Here is a 21,825-nt window from a genome sequence, read left to right as displayed (position 1 = left end):
CAGGAATTGCAAAAGTGGTGGGAAAAGCTTCCCTAATTTTTCTTGTCTGCTATAGGAAGTAACGTAAAGAACTGATGCTGAGTGTAGCTTGAGGCAGCTTTGTACTTGACTGCATTGTTGCCTAACTGAAAATGTAGATGAGTAGAAAAACCAGTGAGCAAGAGAGATAATGATTAAATCCTATTTTCCAGAATTTTACAGTGTTCTATTGTCCTTCATATCAATAGTCAAAGGATGTTTTTTTGCTAGAAACAACTGCGTGGGTTGATTTCTTGGGTCTCTTGGATCTTGTTTTAGATACAAGATTATTATTTATGTAATTAATTTTTTTATTTGTTTTAATGTAGTTGGAATCTATACATCAGCAATAGAGATGATTTTATTTAGTCTCAAGTTGCAGCATTATTGAAGGCTTCATTGGAGCCCTTCATTGAAGGGTTTAATCTTGAGAGGCAGCGAGTGAAGATGTGATTTGCTCAGGGTTTCACAGTATGACAATTCTAATGCTGAAAATAATTTTCAAGTCTCTTTGCAGTGTTGCTTTGAGTACCTGAAAGTGGTTACTTTCTGTGTAAGGAGTTTTGCAGGGCAAATGTGGAGATTGTCCTAAACAGAACTTGCAGTGTTTCTTAATGAGACTGATGCAGTCTCCTTTTCTCTCTTAATTAAAAGAGATTCAGAAACAAATAATTCCATTTTCAAACCAAAAGTAGAACATGAGGATGTTGAAAGTGTTCTTAATTCCTGGCACTTAAGATTTATGTATCTATTGAAACATGGTAGATGGAGGATGTTCTGTTACTCTTTAATAAGTGAACATTCAGTTGTTTATGGATCATATAGTTAAGGAAGGTCCATGATTTTCCCTCAATATGAGTTACTTTCTGGTTTTTTTTAACATTTTTGCCACCTAATACAGTCAACATTAGAGAACTAATAAATGCTAAGGTACCTCCACGTTGCTAACATTAATAGAGTACTGCTGTAGTTCATTGGCATGTGACTTCAGAGGAGGCTTTCATATCAACTGGTAGAAGGAGGCTTGTGGCCTGGAATGGTATCTGAAGTTCCCCCTGGAAAATAAAATGTTTTAAGTGTCTTGAGTCCTAATTTGGGCTTCTTCTTAGTAGCTGGTACAGTGCTGTGTTTTGGGTGTTAGGTGTGAATAATGTTGATAACACACTGGTGTTTTAGTTGTTGCTGAGAAGTGCCTACACTAAGTCATGGACTTCCAGCGTCCCATGCTTTGCCAGTGAGGAGGTGCACAAGAAGCTGGTATTGTGCAAAACTGAGACCCAAAGTTGGCCAAAGTAGTGCTGCATACCACAGAATGTCATGCCCAGTGTATAGCTAGCTGAGAGCTACTGATTGCTGCCTGGGGCTGAGCTGGGCATCTTGCAGTGGGTAGTGAGCAATTGTATTGTGTATAACTCCCCTTCCTTGGGCATTATTCCACTGTCTTTTGTTATCTCCATTTTCATTATTATTACTATTATTTACTTGATTTCCATTATTAAACTATTCTTTTTTCAGCCCACGTTCCCTCAACCCACACTTCTTTTTTCCAAGTTCTTTCCCCGTCCCACCATGGAATGGAGGGAGGAGTGAGAGTGTGGGGTAATAAGTTGCTGAGCGGGGGGTAAACCATGACAGTCTGGTAAGACAGGGATTGTTTACTTGGAACTTGTGCTTTGCACCATGTTTTGTAGGAATATATATGTAAGTGGAGTAAGGAATATTCTTTAAAGTGGAGCACTTGAAGAATTCCTGTAACTTTTTTTGGAGGTTAGCTTTTATTAGGCTTTTTCTTTCAATTCTTGGCAACTTTAGTGTTAATGTCATATATAGTAATTCTCTAGGAATTCTTGCATAGAGAATTGTGGAATTTGAATTTGAAATACAGAACCATTATGGAACTTCCCGTTTCCATTGAATTCTGAACTCTTTACAGTGTACAATTTTCTTCATTTCTAACTCCCAGTTTCTTCCTTTTGGTTCTTGGATGAAGTTTCTCTTGAGTTGGTTGAAGTGCATTTGTTTAATGTGTACATGCTTGTCTACCTTTCACAGCACTTCATAGAGTCTTGCATTCTATGTGTAGAAGCACTAAAAAAATTTTTTCTACATAAGTGAACCACAGAATTTCTAGTGTGAGCTTCTAGTAATTGTATTATCCTGAGCACAAAAAAATCACCTCAAAACTGTCTTGTTTTCCATCTCCAGATGACTTTGGAAGCTATTTAAGTATTCCAATAGCAAATAGCAGTTAGACTTATAAGCTTCAAAATTCCTTGTGACTTAGGAAAATACAAATGTAGCTGGCTCTTTGGAAGTAGATATATGTTGGAAGGGAATTTAGCAGGTATGCTTATTGCATAATTTGGTGTTATACTGCATACAGCTTTTAGCATTTTAGACATATTTATAGGCTGTTTGCTTTTTGGATTTTATGTAGTTTATCTTTGCTGATTTCTGCTTTTTGTGCTGACACTTGAGAAAGCACTGTATAGCAAAACATTTCCTGGTATTACGGAAGTAGCTTTTGCAGGATACTTACAGACATTCTTCATACTAAAGTTAGAACTTAACAGCAAAACATCCAAGTAGTCGATGCTTGTTGTGAGCAGAAGACAAACACGTTTTCCTGTGGATTCAGTATGTCTGTGTTCAGAGGACACTTATTTTAGCTTCTGGTTTTACTCTGTTTATTGTTTTAAGAGATGATGTTGTTGAAAAAGCATTTTGTGTAACTGGGTGTATGAGTCAGCCGTTATCACAGTGGGGTTGATACTGTGAGTCAAATGAGTAAAACCTGACTCTGTATCCTGAAAGATTTCCCCTTGAGCATGATTATTTTATGTGATCGTTTTCAAGGGTCAGGTTAAGGTAAGAGGAGTTGATAGTGACGTAATAGTGACAACTTTGTTCTGGGTGGAGGTGCCTAAGAATATTTCTGCTGCTTGCCTTGAACATTCATAGCTCAACTTTTTTAAGTAATTAGTAATTCCCAGTTGTCTTCAGCATTCCTGAATGTTTTGATCACAAGTCTTTGTTACCTTTTTTTATTCCCTTCAGTTTTTCATTGATTCTTCTGTGCCTTACCTCATTTGCTGAACTGCATTTACTGCAGTGTGTAATTGTGCTATGGCCAAACTTAGTATTGGCTAGATGTGGCATTTTATGAAAGTCTAAAATGAGTAAGAAGAAATCTAATCTGTCTTTTTCAGAATGTCAGATGGCAAGTCAGTACTGGAGTTATGAGTTCTGGAAGTTTGACTTTCCATGGTAGAAAACCATCTCAGCATTTTAGCTGTTGTTTCAGGAGGGTGATGTGAGTAAGAGATGAGACTTAGCAATTCATGACCTTCTTGTTATAAGTAGGATATTTGAAATTGTTTATTTGAGAAAATGTTTGTCAATATGTAATAAAGGCTACAGCTTTTGCATGCTGCTTGTATTTATTCAGGATATTTTTCAAACTAGCCTTAAGGTAAAATATGTGAGAATGGTCATAAGTTACATTTGTCTTAATTGGTCTTCAGGGGTAATATTGCTACTGCTTTAAGATTATACAAGTTCTTGTCTTGAATTTCTTGACCCGTAATTCAGCTAAAACTTTTGGAAGGTCCCCATCTAGAAAGCAGAACCACTCTTCTAAAAATGAAAGCTCTGTGGAAGAAAGTTTTGAGGATCTGCTCTTGAAGTATAAGCAGATACAATTAGAGCTTGAACACATTAATAAAGATGAAAGACTAGCTTTGAGCAACAGGGAAGAAAATGAAAAACAAGATGGTGAAAAAGTGGACACTGAGGACCAAAAAACTGTAGAAAATGACAGTATTAAAACGGACTCTGTAAAAGAAGGACCTCCCGAGGAGAAAAATCCGGTTATGGGCTTTCAGGCATTTGAACTGAAACCTCTCAGACAAAAACTGCCTACTCCAGCTGAGAGGAGCAGATTGAAAAAAGGCAAAGAAGGAATGAAGCAGTCCTCGCAAAAATCTGAAGCAGCAGAATCTGGCCAAGGTAAAGAAATACTTGCAAAGTTATTTTAGCTTGTGAATTTCTATTTGCTTGTTATTGATGCCTTGAGTCTCCCTAGAACAGAGGCTAGACAGTGTTAAAGGAATAAAGTAGGTATTTATTAAAAAGGTCTTCAAAGGATACACTTTAGGCAGAGTAAGAGCCTGTCTGTGGCTCCCCTTAAGATGGACGCTTGGTTTGCAGTTTTATTTTTGGTCTATTTACAAATTGGGGTCAATTGTCCAATTACAGCTTCAGGTTTTGAAGTCCCATCCTCCCAGACTGCTCTCCTCAATTTGCTGTTGTTTACACTTTTTGGGCCTGAAGCTGCGATGGTTCTGGGCTGGAAAAGGATTGTTTTGTTTAACTATACTGTGAAGACAACTTGGTTACACTTTATATGAAGTTCACAGTTGCACATTAGGCAGCGCAGAATCTGAAAAGAAAGCTAAAAACTTAAGACATCACTATTACCTATTGTATTTATTAGGTGTTGAGGAAAACTTTACTGTAATTAAAATGTTAAAAGTTACAAGTTAAAGATTTAATGTACTTAACTCTTGTGTTTTTTAGTTCACTGAATTACATAAACATGTTTGGAAGCTTTTGCTTTGGATTTGTATTTTAAACAATGTGTTTTCTTTGACTGGCAGAGAACATGAGGACAAGATTTGAAGGTTTCAATTTCTGTTCATTTCAATTGCTGTTCAACAGCAGAAATCATTGACCTTCTACTGAAAGTTTTAGTTCTGCTTTTGCCTTCTTCTCTGCAGAAGAAAACTGTGGGGTTTTTTTAGCTGAAAAGAGAAGATTTACAGACCGCTTTTTCTGCATTTCACCTTTATGTGTTTCTTAAGTGTAAAATGAGAACTATGGAATATTCTGAATTGGAAGGCAAGGATTATCAAGTCTCTCTCTAAAAAGTTAATGTTCCATACAGGGATCAAACCCACAACCTTGGTGTTATTAACACCATGGGATATTTTCACAATAATTACTTTGGTCATTGTTGATATTCACAAGTAGTCAAGAAATCATAGGCCAGAAATGGAAAGGATTTGTAGACAAAGTGAAGCCAAAGGGTAGGGTATTAATGTCTTGTCTAAGATAGTTGTGGGCTGCTGACTAAAAAGGGTAGTTGCTGAGATGCATTAGCCAGTTACTGAAAAGTGAGTGATCATATCCACCTGGCCTGTACTAAAAGCACTTGAGCTTACTTTTAAGTCTGCAGCAAAATGAGGCAGCTGACTTAAGCTTCCTACTCTCGAGGCTGCATGTCCTTCTAGTAAGTGATTGCTGTGGTTGAGGATGGTGCTTGAGGCTATCACTTGTCATCTGGTGTTCACTAATTTGCCAGTGTGTGTAAACTATCAATTTGAGTGGGAAGAGACAAAGTAGTTAATGGATTGAATAAGAATGCAGGTGAGTAATTGGCAGCAATATGAAGAAAGGTAGGACTAAAGCATTGAAAGTCATTATGAATTACTTCAGAACAAGACAGATCTTGTAAAGAAAATAAAAGAGAAAACTGATAATTAGTAGTCAAACCACCTCATTCTAGGTAATTTCTCCCCCTTGCATGTTTCCCATTAATAATAGTTTTTTTTGGTGTTCTTTAAGAGGTCATACAGATTTTATTGACACATATGACTAAAACTAATTTTGGTAATAAAAGAAAAACTAGTAGTCTCTGGGTAGAGAACATAGCAGGACAGGAATGAAAAAGGTATTTAAAAAGCAAAATAGTCTCAAAAATCCAGTTTCCAAACTTAAAAGCACTGAAGTTGGTAATACAGTTGCTATGATAGTGAAAAATAGATGCTGTAATACGCATATTAAAAGCGTTTGATTTTTGCATGATATGCAAATCTATGATATGTGAATGATCTGAAAGCAGACAGATTATGTATGAGTGAATGCTTATGACGTCTTAAGGCAGGCTTCCAAAGAAAAATGCAGCTAATTGGAGTTATTGCAGATTCATGTGTATTAAGTGAATATATACTACATTAATCTCTTTACTGCCACAATACCTGCTGCATGTATTGGGAAATCAGCAAAATTTGATTTTCACATTTTATTTTTACATAGTGTACTAGATATTTCTGCAGTCTTGTAAAAGTTGAGGAAATTGTCTTAAAACTTAGGAAAGTTTCAGTCTCTCAAATTAATTCTCTGTGGTTCAGGTGCTCTGACAGCTTGACAGTATTCCCTACTTCACTTCCCATGTTGTGCATTAGCTTGTTGTGTCCGTGTTGTCCCTTTCTGGTTTGAAAGAGCATTTGTACTTGTATGGAATGTCCCTTCATATGCTTGCATAAAAAAACCCCACTACTATACCATCTGTCTTCCTACTTTCATCCTGTGAAGTGGATGGTTAGGAACTTCACATAGTATACTAACTTCTTTGAATTTTTTTCTATAGTTCATATGGGTATTAGATATTACTCTTTTTTGTATGTGAATTTTTAAAAAATGCATGCATGTGCAAAGAGGAAGACCTTCAGCATTTTTTAAGTTTGATTTTTTTGTTTACGTATAAGGTCTTGGTGTACTTTAAACAGTGCCTTTCTGAATGTAATTTTTATGAAGTGCTAGGAAGAGTTAAAGCTGTACAGTATCTGAATTTATTTTTCACCATTTTGAATAGTGGGAAGCAATCTTCCTTTGAAGAAAGAGTAATATAGCAAAAGAACTCCAAGCTTCTCCAAATTATCTTTCTCTAAAGTTTCTTTCCTTTGTCTGATGCATATAAACATGTATGGTTGTATAAAAAATGCGTAATTATTTTTTCAGCCAATTATATTACTGATTATTTGCTATATTAAATTATGTAATACTGCAATATGTACAGCATTATGTATACATGTGTAAAATATAGTATGTTATAGTGTATATATACATTATGAAAAGTTGCTATATTTTGTGATGTCTAAGAAATTAATATTTTAGCATCTAAATGTTTTTAGTGGGAAAACAGTGCTGTACTGTTCATTTCCACCATTCATTCCATGATAACTTTTTTCTGTTTACCTTTGGTGTGAAATGGAACAAGTGTGTTCTTACTGCAGCTTTGGGCCTTCATATTTAATTCTGCAAAAGAATGACCAGTTACTCAAAATAGCTTCCAGTGAAATATGAGATGCTCAGGACAGCAGCTGATAGGAGATGGTGGTATAAAACACATGACAAGAAGTCTTCTTTTCCCCTTGTTTGCAAATCTGTTTTTCTGTTTCTTGAGGAAGTACATGTGAACCTAAGTTCATGTGTTACTAAGAAATGACAAGTCTTGCCTTAGGCTTATGGAGTCCTGGTTTTATTAGACATGCCAAATTTATGAGTATTTGTTCATGTGATCTTGCATGTATCACTGCTGTTGTTTTATACTGTGTATCAGTGTTGTATAGATTAAAATTCATGTATCATTTTAATGTAGCTCTGTCTCAGGAGAAACCTCTTTTTCAAAAATGCGGTATTTTTTCTCTTGGAAGGTACAGAAGACAAAGAGCAAACATCAGTGCGAAAGCTCAGCAGTTCAGATGTTGCATCTGAAAAGGTAAGAAAATATTCCTCCATGGATGAGGCATGATTGCATTATGATACTCTGATAGCTTTTTCCAAATGGCAGTCCAGAAACATTCTGGTAATAAGAACTGTCAGTTTTTAGTAAATTACACGTACCAGTAAAGTGGGATTTTGAGCTTTCTTTTAGTAAAAATAGTGGGGAAAGATTTTAAAAGACCTTTCAAAGAAAAAGTTGTTAAATTATGTTTCTTGACTTTTTGTCTTGTCCTTTCTTCTGTTTTCTCAAGAAGCTGCTTGATGATGAGGAGGAGATGTCTGAATTGCAACTTAGGCTTCTTGCACTTCAGTCTGCTAGTAAAAAATGGCAGCAAAAAGAACAACAGGTGATGAAGGAAAGCAAGGAAAAATTAACAAAAACGAAAAGTGTAACACAGAAAATCAAAGCCAGTACAAAAGCACATTCAACAAAAAAACCTAGTACTACAGGTAATAAGTTTAATGTTACTGAAAGGGCTGTCAGTGGCATGGCCTAAAAAAAACGTTAATGTGGGCAATGAGCCTATAGTCATTCTAAACTCTCACATTTACTCAAAGCTCTTGAAGAATCTAGGATTAGGTGCTACCAATTAGGTAAGATGGTGTTAATCACAAACTTTTTTATTTAAAGGCAAGCAAACTTTGAGGAAGCAGCAGACAAAGACATCAAAGAAGATGCAGCAGCAAAAGGAACTAGACAGGCGGCAGAAAGAGGAAGACCAGAGGAAACAAGAAGAAGAGGAAGAGAGAAGAAAGAGAGAAGAAGAAATAAGAAAAATTAGGGACCTCTCAAATCAAGAAGAGCAGTACAATCGATTTATGAAGCTAGTTGGAGGAAAGAGGAGATCAAGAAGCAGGGTAAGAAATTTCTTACGTGGTGTTCTGGTGTTACATTTAGGATTCATGAATGATTTCTGTCTTGCCTCACCTGGTTTTGTGTCCCCATCCTGTCTGAATCCCCCTATTCTTCTCCCTGCTTCCCCCACCCCTAGAATAATCAAAATATATCAATGAAAGAAAAGCTCAGTGTACTTCAGTGTTTATAGTGCTTTAATCCCATGCTAGACAAGCATTCCCTTTCAATTTGGAAAATCAGTTTTCTATGAGTTGTACCTTTGCAAGTCAATGCTAAAGCATTTTTCTTCTAAAGACATTTTGAACATAGTGATCAAAAAGCAGCCTGCAATTTAACAATAACTAATCAGTGAAACTTCTTTGGCGTTCTTCTTTTAGATTTCAATATTTTCTTCCCCACATTTTCAGACTTTTTCTGTGTATACAACTTCAGTGGGTTGCTTCTTTCAAAATGTCATTGGAGGACTTGGTCGCTTTGTAGTATTTTTTCAATGTAGTATTTAATCTATTTTGCTGATGCATAAGATAGACCAAGACAAAAGATAGTTAGTTTAACTTTACATAGTGTCAAATTGATCAAGTAATAGATTTACTGCAGTGGTCATCATATCCTTGTGGCTGTTCTTGTTATCTCATACTGAGATTAGCAAAAGGCACTTGAGTAACTAATGCCCGTCTCTAAAACATTGGTACATTACAGAAAAAAACCCCCTGTTTCTATAGCATTTATTCTTTTCAGCCTGGAAGCAGTACAGCCATTGGAGCTGGGTGCTTCAAGTGCTTGGAGCTACTAATGCTGTGAGAAAAAACAGCATCTAAGGGAATTGAGGCTCCCTGTTTGAGGTCATGTTGTAGAAGAATCATGTTTATTTTAATACTGAGTGGAAAATGTAGATTAAAAATGTTTGACTGTAAACAGTAGATATTCTAGAAGCTACTAAAATGTCTTCTGTATGCCTCTGAAAAATACAAGTTAGGGAGTCTGCGAAGTCATACTTAGGTGTTCTGCATATTGTCAGTCCTGGACATTGATTGGCATTTGTACAGTGTTAGGAGAACTTTTAACAATCTGATTTATCAGTTGACGGTCTCTGGGTTTGTCTCAGTGTGGCATGTGGCTCCTTCTGGGACAATCAAAAGATTCGTTACCTGAGAGTTGTTTCTGGCAAGGGTAGTTCAAGCATTCTTGGTAGTTGCCATGGCAGATTACCAGAAATAATAGTGCATTTAATTCACTTGCAGTCTTTCAGAAATATATAACCATGTCCATTTATGAGATATATAATAACCTAAAAGGTATATAAAAATTGTTTCCATGTATCGTAACATCCCCCACCCCATCATCCTGGAAGAGATACAGTTTTAAAACTGTCTGTGGATTTGTCTAGTTGCTGTTTGCAGTGGATTTGATTAAAATGTTAATACTCAGTTTTTAATTCTTGTACAAGATAAGTAAATTGTATTTATAAATCAATTAGAAGAAAAAATTCTAAGGGCCTTCTTCCAGAGTTTATTTCTTAGTGGTTTACTCTGAAATAATGATGTAAGACCAGGTAAATAAAATACATTTTTGTCTTTTAGTCATCAGATACAGACTTGAGATGGTCTTTGGATAAGCAGTCTACAGAGAGTGCAGGAGGCATATATCAGTATGATAATTATGATGAAGTTGCTATGGATACAGACAGTGAAACTAACTCACCAGGTAAGACTTAGTTACAGTTTCCTTATATGGTGGTTGGTAAAAATAGCTAAAATGTAGGAAATAAGCCACTGTTCTAGAAAGAAAGTGTTTTGAGCTGTCTGAATTATAGAACTAACATTTTAAGGTGAGCTAATTGTGTTAATGCTGACTCTTTCATCTCTGCTGTAGTGGGATTTTTAAGGTCTTCAGGGTATATTTTGCTCATTGCAGTACTGTAGGTGTCTGCTTGTATATTCCCAACAGCTTTGCAGGGTGTTGACTGGACAGCAACTTTGCAAAAAAAGGGCCTGGGGGTCCCAGTGGACATTGGGTGATATGTGGGTCGGCAGTATGGCTTTGGGTGACAGGCGAGCCGTAGCCTGGGTTGTGGCGCTGTGACTGTTGTGGGTCAGTGGCTGGAGGGGCCTGTTAATCACTGATGAGATTCTCCTACTGTGAAACCAGAAAATTGGCCAAGTGACATTCTAGAATGAGCCTAGCAAAAGACCTTTTTGACTAAGGAAAACTGTTTCAGGCTTGTTTTTCATAAAGTTCATTGAGAGACTGGAGCACTTGGCTTACAGAAAGAGACTGAGAAAGCTGCATTTGTGTTGAGAAGGCTCACAAAGGATTTTGCTCTTGTCTTCAACTACGTAGTGGGCAGTTACAGACAAGACAGAGCCTAACTTGTCAGTCAAATGGCAGCAGAAAGACAGGTAGCACCACTTAAATTGTAACAAAACAAATTCTGCTTAGATAGAAGATAGTCAAACACTAGCGCTGGTTTAAATGTTGTGTAATCTCCAGGGTCAAATATACCTGGAACTTGACAACCTGACTTTGGGGGCAGCCCTGCTTTGGGCGCTTGTGCTGAGTCACACCTTCCAGGAGTCTCCTCCAGCCTAAATGATTTATTGACTCTTGAGTCTGAGGTGCATTTTAGGTAGTTGGGTTTCTGTGTTCCATCTCAACATGAAGAGAGTTAAGAAAACTTCATTATGCATAGTACTTGATTGGCTACTTTTTTCTCTTGCTCTTCATCTTCTACCCTTTTTTGGTTTTTTTTGCTTCTTCTTTCTCCTTTCTTGTCAGCCTTCCTTATATATTGTTTTGTTAAAATATACACCTGGTGTTTTGTATGTGTAAGCTACACAAATCTCTCTTGATAAAGCATCTCAATTTTTTGTCCAATGTTTCAGAATTTATCAGCAGTGCTTTGGGTCTGCTTCTGTCTTGCCTTGTGTTGTGTTTTTGGTAGCCTGTAATCAGGCTACTGAGATATCTTGTTTGAGAAGGTAAATTCTTGCAAATTAAATTCAGTTTGAGGGCTGCATTACCTTAGCAGTACTGGTTGGCTGTACTTATATTTTGTATGTAAAACAGAAAAAGAAAACGTAACTACTCTTAAAAAATACACATACATGTAAAGAAAAGGCACTGTGCTGTGTCTGGTGTTACCTTTGAATTAGTGCATCGTAAAAACGTTTGTCTCTTTCTACTCCATTAGATCAATTGAAGCATAAAGCATGAGTTGTTGTTTAATAAATACCTGTCAGATATCTTAATTACAGTATTTTAATTACAGCTTCTTCCCCAGTTCAGCCTCCTTTCTTTGAGTGTCCAATAGGATATTTTCCACCTCCAGTACCACCAATTTCCTTGCCACTACCTCCTCCAATTCCAGTAAGTAACCTTGATAATTCTCATTTTGTATCTGATTTCTAATGCTAAAGCTAGGATTAAATCTATATTCTGGTTTTGCTACTATACTCTGTTTAATGATTCCCTTGAACTATCTGTTAGACTTGTGGTTGCTTTTAAAAAATTCTTTATTTCAGCTGCCTCTTGGCTGGTGCAGTTGTTGGTTAATGGAGGTTTTCCCTATTGTACTGAAATTCTCTTCATTGTTAGAGCTGTGCTTTTTCATATAGAAAACAAAAATTGTCTGAAGCATATAAGGGAAAAGAATGAATTGGAACTATTAGCACAAGGCAACTTTGCCCCTTATCTCTAGGCCACATATGTAGGTAGATATGCTTGATCTGACTTGTTACCTAGAAGGGGGAAAAGCCAAGACATACAGCTCATCAGTCATTCACACTTTGTGCCTTTTGACTGTGTTTTCTGTCTTCTCACCTAAGACTCCACATGGAAGTTCAATTAGTGTGGAGTTTTTTTCATTACCTGTTTTTTCAGTGAATGATTGTTACACTTCTCCAAAAAAGCTATAGAAAGGTACCATTTCTTCTCATGACAGCTTCTGAACTTTTGACTAAGGGAAATGTTATTTTTTTAGCTTAGACAGTTTCATAAAACTGTCTAAAGACTGCTGGTCAACTATATTTCTCTGACTGGGCTACCTCTGGTTCAGATTCTCACTTACATTTAGTATGTAAATGCATTTAGTAGGATTCTCACATACATTTTGTGTGTCTCCACACCTTCCACTATCCAAATCTAACTTTATTGCTTCCATTAACCTCTGTGAGAAATAACTTACTGTTCAATCATGGCCTTTGACAGGGATGTAGGTGTAGTTTAAATGTTAATTAAACTGACACGGTTTAGGTTAATTCTACCATGGAATAATCTAGGTATCAACCTCTTTGAAGTAATCATAATGGGATAGTAATTTTCACATTTCAAACCTTTATTTTTTTTGTCAGCCTGTACCATCTTTGAGCCATCTTTACATGGAGGGTATTCCTTGTGTTTCTCTTGAGCCGCCTCCACCTCTTCCCCCTCTTCCCCCTGAAGAGCCTGAACAGCCACCAAAACCTCCATTTGCTGATGAGGAAGAGGAGGAGGAGATGCTCTTAAGAGAAGAATTACTCAAGTCTCTAGCCAACAAACGTGCTTTCAGAGCTGAGGTACTCTATTGTTTTTTGAATGTAAGCCTCTAGATGGCAATCTTGACCAAAATTTCAATGTGACCTGCTCTAAGTCAGGCTTACAGGGGTATTACTAGAGACTTAAATATCAACAAGAGCCAGTCTGGAATTGTAAATTGCACCTTTTCCTGTTATTTCTGAAGGAATTATGAAACTTCAAGGTACTGAAAATGGAGTAAGTCAAAGGAATGGGGGTTTTCTGCCAGAAAATGTTTATTACTTTTGAACTTTTCAGTTGGGAAGTAAGACCAGTAACTGTTTCAGCCTCTTAGGAAGAGGTTCACTGGTTTTTGTTGTTGTTTTGAGGGTTTCTCTTGGAGTGAGAAGCTAAGCTTGTGGTTTTGAAAAAATATATTGGTTTTGACCTTACTTTAAGGGTCTTTGGCAGTTGACCTGTGAATAACTGGCCTGCTCTTGTGTGCCTTTTTGATATTACTGCAGAATTGCAACATTTGTCTAGTACATTTCAGTAGTCTGGCTAAATCGCATTTTGAAGTTCAAGACTGTATGAAACAGTCTCATTTATATTGATGCTTTTTAAAACGTCTATGTATAGTGTGTATTTTTAAGACCATATTTTGTTCTCTTTTTTTAGGAAACATCAAGTAACAGTGGTCCACCTTCCCCTCCTGTTCCAGACAACTTGCAGCCTGTGCCAAGAAGTAATCTATCTGCTGTCAGTATTAATACTGTGTCTCAGCCACGGGTGCAAAGTACAAAGTTTGTTAGAGTACCGAGGCTTCCACGAGCAGTGATCACAGTAAGGAAATACTGGTGCTTCCTACTAATAAGGCTGTGGGTTGAAACTGAGCTCAGTTTAAGTGAAGAGCAGACTTAGATTTTTCTAGTGATACAGCACAGAAGAGTGAAGCTTCAGTTAAGCATTTGAATTATTATTCATCTTGGCAATCCATATGCTCTTCTAGAAAGACTTTGACAATGAGGCAAGAGTTAATAGCTGAAGAGAGCATCAAGATAGGCCATCATACAGTGAACTAAGAGATTGTAAATATAGTTCTGTTATTTTCCTATCCAGACTAGCCCAGACACCATTGCCAAAACAAAGGCAGTCTTGCTCTTCCTCATGCATCTGGCCAGTTGGTGTCTTCCTTCCTTTAAAGTGGGATATGGAGCATCAGTCCCATTGCTGAACTTACTTAACATGCTAAATTGGTTAGAAAACTAACTTCTGTGGGGAAAAAAGTACCTTTCCTTCTAGGAGGACTTGAATTTTTTCATGAATGGTGTGTACATCAGTTAACGTGTCTATGAGTGTGGCTGGAAGAGAGTGTTTGTGAGGAGTACTTATGCACCAACATAAACTGGAATTGCACCTGCCTATCCTGTTGTGGTTAAAAATTGATGCAACTGGAGTATGTTCAGCAGTAGTAGATAAAACTTATATTTTGAGACTTGCCTAGAGTATCAAAAAGAACCGATTCTCGAAATTTTAGTATTTTTCATTTAAAAAAAAATGGTGGTATTTTGTTAGGGTTAATGCTTCAATAGACACTTAGAATTTTGACAAGGTTCTATTCTCAGATGAAGGGTAATGTATAGTTATAGTTGTCCAGATCTACAGTGGGAAATCAGAAGAGCAGTCCTGGAAATGTGAAATAAGTTACTTTTTTCTAAGCTGTAACTCCAGAGTAGTTGAGGTTAATCTCGGTTGTCTGCTTGTTTCTGCATTTTCCTTTGTGCTGGAATTGGCAGTCACCTGATCTTCAGTGAGCTTTTTAAATTTGTGTTGGCAAAAGGTGATTAATCATGATTTCAGCTATTCATTACATTCTGTTGGTGTTCTGCCAATTAAACTGCCTGAGCAGCTCACTGTAAGATCAACTAAGTACAACTGTGGGACAAGAGACCTTGCAACTGTGTAGCAGAAAGATGAGGGAGTTTTGGCGTGTCTGCCACACCAATTCTAATCCAGATTTGATTGGCTGTTACCTCTCAGTTACTTAAAATTTTTTTTTATGAATGACAGATGATAATTTTAATTGTGATTAAATTAATTAATCAAGTATTGGACTTGGATGTTTGAGATTTGTATGCTATGACCATGAACCAATAAATGTGCTGCAGATACTTGGGAGTAGGTTGAAAATGTTGGAGTATGTTTCATGTTACAATATCAAGACTGTGTAATATTGCTGTCTTGTGGAGGTGTACAAATGCTTATATTTTTCTTACAATGTGGGATTGGTGTGTGTGGTAACAAAAGGAGGTAATTTTCTTATTCTCTTCTTGTAAGTATGTCCTCTATTATACCTGTGTCTCTAACTTTGTCTTCTTACTGTAAAACTTTTTACGTTCTCACCTCAGCTTCCAAAACACAAGTCTGTTGTGGTTACATTAAATGACTCAGATGACAGTGAGTCTGATGGAGAGCCCTCTAACTCAACTAGCAGTGTGTTTGGAGGACTAGAATCTATGATAAAAGAAGCAAGGAGAAATGTTGAGGTAAATGCTGCCAAAATTTTAATAATTTTAATGGTTTTTCTTTATATATGGAATTTAAACTTTAGAATTCAGTCAAGAAATACGGAATTGCATCAGAAGAGGGTAAGAGTTAGTCCTGTCTTGAGAACTACATCGTAATTTGGATTGCACAAGCTAATGAAATTTTTTGTTGAAGATGATGTCCTGAAGATAGAAGTTGGAATATATTTTGGTTTGATTTTTTTAAATTAAAATTCAATGCATCGTTAGGCAAAAAAGCTTACTAGCCTTGAACAGCTAAGTTAGTGCTGAAATTCCTCTTATAAATACTACTTGATATCTGTATTTTAAACTAGTGTGACTGGTACTGACTTGAGTCTAATTGTAACAGGCATCAAAAATCAAAGCTCCTCCAAAATCAGAAAAAGAGAATGATCCAATGAGAACTCCAGAGGCTCTGCCAGAAGATAAGAAAATAGAATACAGACTTCTAAAAGAAGAGATTGCCAGGTAACCTTAGTTAATTTTTTTTTAATTGTTAATGTAAAATGTGTTTTATTTGTACCCCTTTACTATCTAGTCTTCTTTTGTAACCTGAAGGAAGATCTGAGATTAAAAACCTTGCCATCACCTTTAGGTTTTTTCCCCCCATGCAGTTTTTTGGTAAGATGACATAGAGGTCTCAAGAAAATCCTGGGATTTGAGCTGACTTAGAGTAACTGATTGCAGGTGTGGGAAGTACTTTTTCTTTAAACTTGAAATCTTGTCCTTCTGCTCATTTCAAAGATTTAAAAACTCTTGGGAGTACATATGAAAATGATTGTTGAAGCTACTGAACAGCTTTGTTTTTAACATTTGTTTCAGTCGTGAGAAACAGCGCTTAATTAAGTCTGATCCAGTGAAGAACAATTCATCCCCTGCAAATTCTGATGGTGAAGTTGATGGAATTGGGAGAATAGCAGTAGTGACCAAACAAGTCACAGAAGCAGAAGCAAAGCTGAAGAAAAACAGGTATACATTTCACTGTCGTAAGTCCTACTTTTTGCTTAACAGGATGAAGAGAAAATATTTTCAAATGTGTAGCATTTAAAGAACAATGAACTGTTGTCTTGAACTATTCAGCCTTTAATTCTATTGCTGTGCAAAAGGAATTGTCTTGTATTGCTAGTGTGGTGTTTGATAACTTTTTAGTGTGATTTTTCATGCTGATGTTTTCAGCTTTATTTGTGTTCAGTGATAAGAATATGATTTATGCCACCTAATATGGCTTTTCTCTTCTGGCATGCCTCTTCCATGTTTCTCACCTTAATTTCAAATTACCAAGTAATTTGAAGTAGAAGTGCTTTGCATCTCCTTCTCAGCTTCTTTTGTCACTTGATTATTTCTGTATGGGCTTGTGATCAAACAGAACAATCTTCCATCCTCTCTTTATCCACACACATCTACCTGAGTGTTTATCTTCCTTTGATGCATAGCTTTGTGTAATTTGTCTACTCAATTTTTTGCCATAATATTACGGCTTGTAATCTGGTAGTGTGTGCATGTGCCCTAAGATGGAACTAGGTTGTTACTTCATAGAAAGCAAGAATGTTGTGTGTTTTGGTTGTCATTATATTAAAAACAGTCTTAAAGATAGAGCATTTGCTTACCTTCCCCTGTCCTGGTAACTAGAATGTTCTTTTCTGCGTTATACCTGCTGAACTTGAGATGCTGAAACGTGCTGTATATATTGACAATATTTACTGTCTTATGGATGATAGGACTATCTGGAGAGGCTTAATTAGTGGTCTTTTTGTAAGACAGGAGAGCTGTGTTCTTAAATAACTGGGGTTTTGGAGGAATAGCAGTTGCTCTAAGCAATTTACCTTTAGAAAAAATTGTGTACATTCCTTTTCTATTTCAGAATGCTGTTGATAAAGGATGAGTCTGTCTTGAAAAATTTATTGCAACAACAGGCCAAGAAGAGAGAGAATGTTCGAATTGCTGAAAATAAAATTAACAAACTGGCTGAACAGCTACAGGCAACAGAGAAGATCTTGAATGCTAACAAGGCATTTCTCAAGAGGCTTCAGGAACATGTAATTGACACTCTGAAATGTTTGTTTCCTAGAGTTGAAAATCTTGAAATGGGATGCCTGATTTTTGGAGGCAGTAAAATTTTCTGTGAATTACTTACTAATTCCCATTTAGTTAATATTATGTCTCATTAATTCCACATAATTATATTTTATTATCTGGTCATATCTGTAAATTTGCATCTTGCTGTAGTATTTAGATATTTTTTTTTTCCAGATACATAAAGTTCAACAACGAGTTACAGTAAAAAAAGCTCTGGCGTTAAAATACGGAGAAGAACTTGCTCGAGCAAAAGCAGTAGCAAGTAAAGAAATTGGGAAACGAAAGCTAGAGCAGGATCATCTTGGTGTAAGTCAGCATGTTTTTAAACCAAACTACTTGGAAAAGAGTATCAATTTTGATTAACAAAGTTCAGGTGGAGTTTCAGGAAAGCATTTCAGAATACAGAATATTCCTATTCTTTTTTTACATTTTTGAGAGTTCAAAAAAAAGGCATTAATGATTTGAGGAAGAAAACTCTTCAAAACCTGCATTTCTATGCTAGGGGAATGGCTTTCACAGATTAATAAGAGGAGCCATATGGCTGGGAAAATGGAAAATTCTGTCTGTAGACATCAATGATTTTGTTAAACTATCAAGCTAAGTTGCTGCAGAGTGGATATGATACTGTTTTGAAAAAGAAAATATACAAAAACAAGGCTAAAATATTTTTCTAAATTTTAGTCCTCCTACTCCCAACATCACTGTATGTACTTGTTTTATAGCTCAACTTTTAATTTGGGACAGAATTTCTGTTGAAAATATCTCCCTCCCAGTACTTGATAGGGGGTAATTTTTATGGCAAAACCTGCAGATCTGCCACTTGAATTGTGGCAAACTTCGGTTGTTTTTCTGCTCTTTGTTGAAATCTTCAGGCAGGAGTTTAAAATACATTTTTCTAAACTCTGAATTAAATATTTTGTCAATGTTTTTCATTCCTGTCGATAGATCAATAGATGAGAAACTGAAATAAAGAGGTTTTTTCTTTTTAGCCAAGCAAAATGTTGAAATTGGATACCTCCCCTGCATCAAGTCCAAAAAAGCCTTCAGCAGAATTGATTGCACTAGAGAAAAAACGACTGCAGCAACTAGAGTATGAATATGCTCTAAAGATTCAGAAGTTGAAGGAGGCCCGTGCGCTTCAAACCAAGGAACAATCAAATGCTACACCTCATGTAGAAGAGGAAGCTGAATTTGCATTACCTCAGCCATCGCTTCATGACCTTACACAGGACAAATTGACTTTGGACAGTGAAGAAAATTACTTTGATGATGAAGTTTTGTCTAATTCAAACAGAGAACGAAGGAGATCTTTCAGAGAATCGAATTCTTTTACTAAGCCAAATCTTAAACACATGGACACTCCAAAACAGGAACCTATAAACAAACTTTCTAAAAAGGCTTCCGAGGAGCCTGAGCTGTTCCTTGGGTTGAATATTGATGAACTGAAGAAACTTTATGCTAAAGCTGACAGCTTGAAAGAACTACTAATGAAAAGTACTGCCTTTATTGTGCCTAAGGAAGATCTCTTGTGTGGTCAGGTAAATATTTTATAATTAAACATAAAGCTTATTGTTAATTAGGTGGTATTGCAACTGCTGTGTATCTGTTTACCTGTTTCCTAGGAAATTTCAGTGGACATGGATTTTTTTACGTCACAAAGTAAACAAGCTGAAGTGAAACCATTTCCGTTTGGACCGTATCGTAGTCCGCTTCTACTATTTAAATCCTACAGGTATGAAGACTGTAGCAGCTCTTTGACTTATGCTGATTTGTTCTTGTTCATATGTTCTTCAGTGCTCTTCCTTGATACCCAGGCATGTACAGAAAGATAAGTCCTAGTGAGAAACTTGACTATACCTAAACAGTATTGCCTGGTTTAGGAAATCTAATGATTTTATTCAAGTTTTCTTTTCTCCTATGCACATGTCTCTTGGTTTTCTGCAATATGCTGCTTTTACATTGTATTGTGTGATGTTTGTTGCAACTAAACTAAAAATATGGGTAAGTGTTCAAGAACAGGATTTTTATATCTAGTATGAAGCAATGTAAATCCAAGAAGCATATTTCAGTTATGCAGTCTTTAAACTTGGCTAGGATTTACATAATCTGAGTCAAAATTGGCTCAATCATCTATTTTTGGATTCCTCCTCAGTGGAAAGAGGCATAGTCACAGTGATTCATCTTGATTTGACAGTAATATCTGCAAGTGTAATCAGTTTGGCACATCTGTCTTTTGACTAAAGTGAACTTTGTTCCTACACGTCAAATTTTAGACAACAAAAGTTGAATTTAAACTGGAGAAGTTGTATCCTACCATGCACTTCAGTTTTTTTTATTGCTGTGTACTTAAGTAGTAGAAGATGGAGAGATACCATCTTTGCAGGCGTATTCATTTTAACTTGTAGGTTATGATGTCAATTCCTGAAAGAGCTAGAAATCCCAAAATTGATGTAGTCAGACTTCAGCTAAAGATTTAAAAGAAGTATTAGTCTGCTGGACTAAGACTGGTTTTGTTTATGTGTTCTAAGGCTGAAATGTTTCTTTCTTTCCTACTGTTTCTTCAAGTTAGTCTTTAACAGTTGTCTTTACACTTCTGTTTGATGTTGGTCATAATGCTGATTCGAGCATGACATTTTCTATAAACTACTGAAATGCTCTTTTGGTAGTTTGCTTTCCATACTGGGTTTTTACTCCACTCCTGTTTTCATATTAATGAAGTTCTGCACCTAAAGAGATGAGAATGCTAGGGGAAAACTTAATTAGGTTGAGAAGTATTCCATTGTTCCCTTCCTCTCACTCTTGTTTTTACCTTGTTCTGTGTTTGTAGGTTTATGATGCTTTTGGTTAGTAGCAGGGTGTTGGAAATAATGAGATTTAATGCCTTGAGTGATTTCTAATTACGTTTTTTAGCAAACTGATGTCTTGCCCTTTGTACTTTATGACCATAATTCACTGTTTTATTTTAGGTTTAGTCCTTATTTTCGTACCAAGGAGAAGCTGTACCTCAGTTCAATAACGTATAGCAATATGATTGAGCCAAAACAGTGTTTCTGCCGCTTTGATTTGACAGGCACGTGTAATGATGATGACTGTCAGTGGTAAGTTCTTTTTTATTGTCATGGCTTAAACTAAACCTCTCTTCTAGATGTCTGATTCTGAGTCTGAAATAAGTACGGTTTTCTTGTCTTTGAAAGGTCTGGATATGTGATCCTATCCCATGTGCACAAATTCTAGACAAGGTTATTTTTAATACTCTATTACAGATACTTAGTTGGAAGAAAAACCCCTTTCAGCTAAGCCATGAGGAAAGGGGAGGCTCTTTAGATGTAAATTTAGGAAAGTGGTATGGCCTGAGAGGGAATATTTAACATTTTTGTACTAATTCAAGGGGATCTGGTTATATACAACTTCAGCATAACTTCAACTCATAGATCCTCACATAGTAGTTGACACTGTTAAGCACATTTGATATGAAAAGTGTATACCAAATAAATGATTAAGTGAAAAACCAATAATATTGTAGTGTAATTCTAGTTTCCTGGAAAAGTAGTGGCTAAGTTTGTTTCTTTAAAGGCTGGAGTTAATTGTATTAAAAAATCATTTGTTTATTGATTTTGTGCAGTATATTTAAAAGTGGATATGATTTGGTTAGGAATGAATGCAATATGGAAGCCTAACTACTGCTGAAATAGGAGTGAACTTTTTTCTGGGTCAGCTTTTAGCTGCTGTCATCAGACCACTGTTTGACTCTGAGATATAAAGTGATATCCAATTTTTACAATTACCTTATTTGAACTGGAAAGTTCTAAATATTGTGCTCTAGGCTTAAGTTTAGAAAAAATCCGGACACATTTAACCAAATTTCAAAGCAAACAATACTTTTTCTGTGGGTATTGTTTTTTTATGCCTCACCCAAGTGTGTACTAAAACTTTCTTAATATTATGTTGCTATGATAAATGTACTAATTGCTAATTTATTTGTTTTAGGCAGCACATGAAAGATTGCACTCTAAGCCGTAAGCAGCTCTTTCAGGATATTCTGTCTTACAATTTAGAGCTCATTGGCTGTTCAGAAAAAAGCACTGATGAGGAAATCAGCGCTGCCACAGGTTATTGAGTCTTTTGTTCTCTTTTGTATCTAAAAATTATTTTCGCAAGGGATTGAGTTTTATTAAAAGCTCTAGGTACAAGGACATTGATGTGAAGCAGTATATAAGATACATCTATATGAAGTTTCTTCAGTTGTCCATT

The 21,825-nt window shown here is 36.1% G+C and overlaps 1 protein-coding gene across 5 annotated transcripts in view; it reads left to right on the top strand.

Moving 5' to 3' along the window:
* Positions 1–21,825, top strand: part of ZFC3H1 (zinc finger C3H1-type containing) — a 41,719-nt gene that overhangs the window by 1,353 nt on the left and 18,541 nt on the right. For 2 of the 5 annotated variants that reach the window (XR_007779803.1, XM_050984345.1), the window contains exons 2-18: positions 3,610–4,026; positions 7,515–7,579; positions 7,836–8,034; positions 8,216–8,442; positions 10,021–10,144; positions 11,709–11,806; positions 12,790–12,993; positions 13,610–13,774; positions 15,340–15,477; positions 15,848–15,966; positions 16,321–16,467; positions 17,360–17,534; positions 17,749–17,880; positions 18,564–19,112; positions 19,197–19,306; positions 20,541–20,672; positions 21,562–21,683. Coding sequence is in view for 4 of the 5 variants with exons in the window: in XM_050984345.1 (XP_050840302.1) it covers positions 3,610–4,026; positions 7,515–7,579; positions 7,836–8,034; positions 8,216–8,442; positions 10,021–10,144; positions 11,709–11,806; positions 12,790–12,993; positions 13,610–13,774; positions 15,340–15,477; positions 15,848–15,966; positions 16,321–16,467; positions 17,360–17,534; positions 17,749–17,880; positions 18,564–19,112; positions 19,197–19,306; positions 20,541–20,672; positions 21,562–21,683 (3,123 nt within the window). In the remaining variant the exon portion in view is untranslated. The remainder of the gene's footprint in view (positions 1–3,609; positions 4,027–7,514; positions 7,580–7,835; positions 8,035–8,215; positions 8,443–10,020; positions 10,145–11,708; positions 11,807–12,789; positions 12,994–13,609; positions 13,775–15,339; positions 15,478–15,847; positions 15,967–16,320; positions 16,468–17,359; positions 17,535–17,748; positions 17,881–18,563; positions 19,113–19,196; positions 19,307–20,540; positions 20,673–21,561; positions 21,684–21,825) is intronic. The other 3 variants (XM_050984366.1, XM_050984355.1, XM_050984349.1) reach the window with 3 other exon arrangements.

This window comes from Serinus canaria, chromosome 1A (assembly GCF_022539315.1).
Source record: "Serinus canaria isolate serCan28SL12 chromosome 1A, serCan2020, whole genome shotgun sequence".
In the NCBI taxonomy this organism is placed as follows: Eukaryota; Metazoa; Chordata; class Aves; order Passeriformes; family Fringillidae; genus Serinus; species Serinus canaria.
The sequence above is the reverse complement of the archived record's forward strand: the minus strand, read 5'-3'. Positions and strand labels throughout refer to the sequence as shown.